Source organism: Pteropus vampyrus, unplaced genomic scaffold, assembly GCF_000151845.1.
Source record: "Pteropus vampyrus isolate Shadow unplaced genomic scaffold, Pvam_2.0 Scaffold290, whole genome shotgun sequence".
NCBI lineage: Eukaryota > Metazoa > Chordata > Mammalia > Chiroptera > Pteropodidae > Pteropus > Pteropus vampyrus.
Genome location: NW_011889071.1, coordinates 1219109 through 1221872, shown reverse-complemented (window position 1 = coordinate 1221872; position 2764 = coordinate 1219109). Strand labels below are relative to the sequence as shown.

At 42.8% G+C, this 2764-nt stretch overlaps 1 protein-coding gene across 1 annotated transcript in view; it reads left to right on the top strand.

Annotated features, from left to right (window-relative positions):
* Positions 1 to 2764, top strand: part of ZNF704 (zinc finger protein 704) — a 32255-nt gene that overhangs the window by 16168 nt on the left and 13323 nt on the right. Inside the window, exons 10-11 of the mRNA XM_023521059.1 lie at positions 3 to 60; positions 2154 to 2258. Of these exons, the coding sequence (XP_023376827.1) occupies positions 3 to 60; positions 2154 to 2258 (163 nt within the window). The remainder of the gene's footprint in view (positions 1 to 2; positions 61 to 2153; positions 2259 to 2764) is intronic.

Genomic DNA, 2764 nt, shown 5'->3' with positions numbered 1-2764 from the left:
CCCCTGAGCCGCTCGGCACCCACCACCCTCTACCTCGTGCACACCGACCACGCTTACCAGGTGACGTGCAAGGGACCCTGAGCAATCACTTTGACCCCGACCAAAAGCAGCCGGGGCTGACCTGTGAGCAGAGGGTAACTCAGTGGGAAAACAGCATCCCATTGCACACGGTAGCCCGGTGCCGAGTTTGGTTTCCCTTGTCCTTTTAAAGCCACGATCTCACAGGTGGGACCCTCTAGGTCCTCGGCCTCCCCAGGACTGACCGCAGAGCCTCTGGAGGCGGTCCTCAGGGTTCCTTAGTGTCGTAAGGGCTTCAGAAGGGTGCCTGGCACATGCCGTGAGAGTCTGTTATATGAGGAAGAAAAGGCGCATCGAAAAGCTTCGGCACAGAGGTGGACCCGCCCCACAGCCCAGGTAGGGACCTCACGCCCTGCCTTCTGAGTCGGCAGCGAACCCTCTCCGATTAGAGCAGTGGGCGTCAGGGTTCCCCAAGTCAGCGGTGGTCATAGGTGAGACATGTAAATTCTTGGGGCCGCCTAGACCCACCGGACCAGAGTCTGTGCTGTGACAGGCCCTCGAGGTAACAGCCTCACTCTGAAGTCCCATAAGACCTCACAGACAAATCCCGCAAACAGGGTACATAGCTAATGTCCCTTGACCCCAGTGATTATTAACTCTCTTAAACGTCAGTTCAGATTAATAAAATGTCAATACATATAAATTTTAGGAAAACATTTTACCCATAACTCTCCACTACCTTATGCAACTTAAAAAAAAAGAAAAAAACCTCCTTTATGTGTTTGTATCTGTGCTCTCTCTCCCTCATTTCAGAAACATTTTCCATCTAATCGGATGGTACTCGGTTCAAGCGAATTGTTTTCTTAGTGTCAGACATCTACTCTTTAGTCTCTCTCATTGTTTTCACCATCGTTAATAACTCTACTATGAATATCTCTGGGCCGAAACATTTTCCTTGTGGTGCCATTTCCTTGTGGTGCCAGTGCCAAAACCACTGTCACCAGCAACTATATTTATGATTAGGAAAACTAAACCTGGAGAGGAAGAATAATTCAGTTACTTATTTAGTAAACAAACTCAGGAGCAATGGAATAGAGCTAAGTATGGAACTTGTCGATGCGATAAATTTCATTCCTGACTCTGTTATGTTGGTCAGAAAGAATAATTCAGTCCTTTTTTTCTTGTTGGTCAGTGTTCCATTTAGGTCTGAAATTAATTAACTCGAACCAAGTTAATTAATTTATTTTGCTCATCTATAAAATGAGAGCTGGAACACACACTGGGTGATTCTAGAAGGTCCTTCCTAAACCATATAGTCATAATTTTGGGATTTCTCTGTTTATAGATATAATAAATGTTCAGCATAGAAAATATTTAAAATGTAAGCAAAGAAATAAAATCCACCCCTAATCCCAAGGACAAGAAAGTCCCTTGGTCAGTATTTTTGTATGTCCTTAGAGACTTTGTCCTATGTGGGTATGTTTACTCGGTTTAAAAAAGAAATCTGTTGTGGTACTTTTCTTTGCTCTGCTTTGTTTTTTCCGCTGAGTATGTCACAAACATTTTCCCATGCCAGTGAGTTTTCTTCATCATCATTTGCAATGGCTCTGTGGGTATATCAGCATTTATTTACCCATTTTCCTATTACTGGATGTTTGTGTTTCCAGTTCTTTGTATATAATACACAGTTCTGCAATGAACATCCTCGAATCCATTTCCTTGGAATGAATTCCAGAAGTAGAATAGCTAATAAATAGAATACTAAGAATTTTTTTATATATTGCCAAATTACCCTCCTTAAATGTTGTACCAAATTTACTCACCCACCATCACTGTATAAAAGTGTGTATTTCCCAGTTTGATAGTGAGGAACTATATCCCACAGGTGCTCTAAAATACCAAAATCAATAGTCAAAAGCCATCTCCTTTTGTACCTTACATCGATCGTTCAAATATATTAAAAAGTTGGTTTCTAGCTACTGTCTTTGACGGTGTTTCACCTCCTCCTATTACATAATTAGTCTAAGATACTAATGCAGCTGAGATCATTTCTGAGGCCCTACCTAGGTAATGACAGCTTAAGACTCTGAGGAAAACGTCCTTTCAAACAACGTCCGCTCTCTTCTGTTTCACAGGCCACGCCCCCCGTGACCATTCCCGGGTCGGCCAAGTTCACCCCCAACGGCGGCAGCTTCAGCATTTCCTGGCAGTCCCCCCCAGTTACTTTCACAGGCATTCCAGTAAGTAGAAAAACGGAAAGCTGCAGGTCGGGTCGAAACCACATGTAAATTCAGAGGACCGATTTACACACGTAAGAAATGACCAAAATCAGAGTACCAGCCATGCCCTATTTCCTACGTGAGAGCTATAAACTCTGCAAGGTCGGTCACTCGCGGTTCCGATGGGCCCAGCTACTCGGGGAAATCCCAGCATTCTGACCGGGATTTTAGAAAACGAGAGAGTTTAGCTGTTGGTAAATAACATTTTGGAAACGAATCCAGGTTTTTTGTGTTGGTGTTTATGTGTATGTTTCTAAAAGGCTTTATAAAAGGAATCCCTGAATGCAGAAAAAGACCCTGTGCCTCAATGCTGTTTATCATTATGAGCAGTTTTATAAAATTTACGCCTTTGAAATGACTATGTATGGGTACGTTATATGGAAGGTTCAAAAAAAAAATTTGAAGTTACTTTCTTTCCCAAAGCCTGAATAATCCATACTGATGGGTGATTTGAAAATGAATGAGTG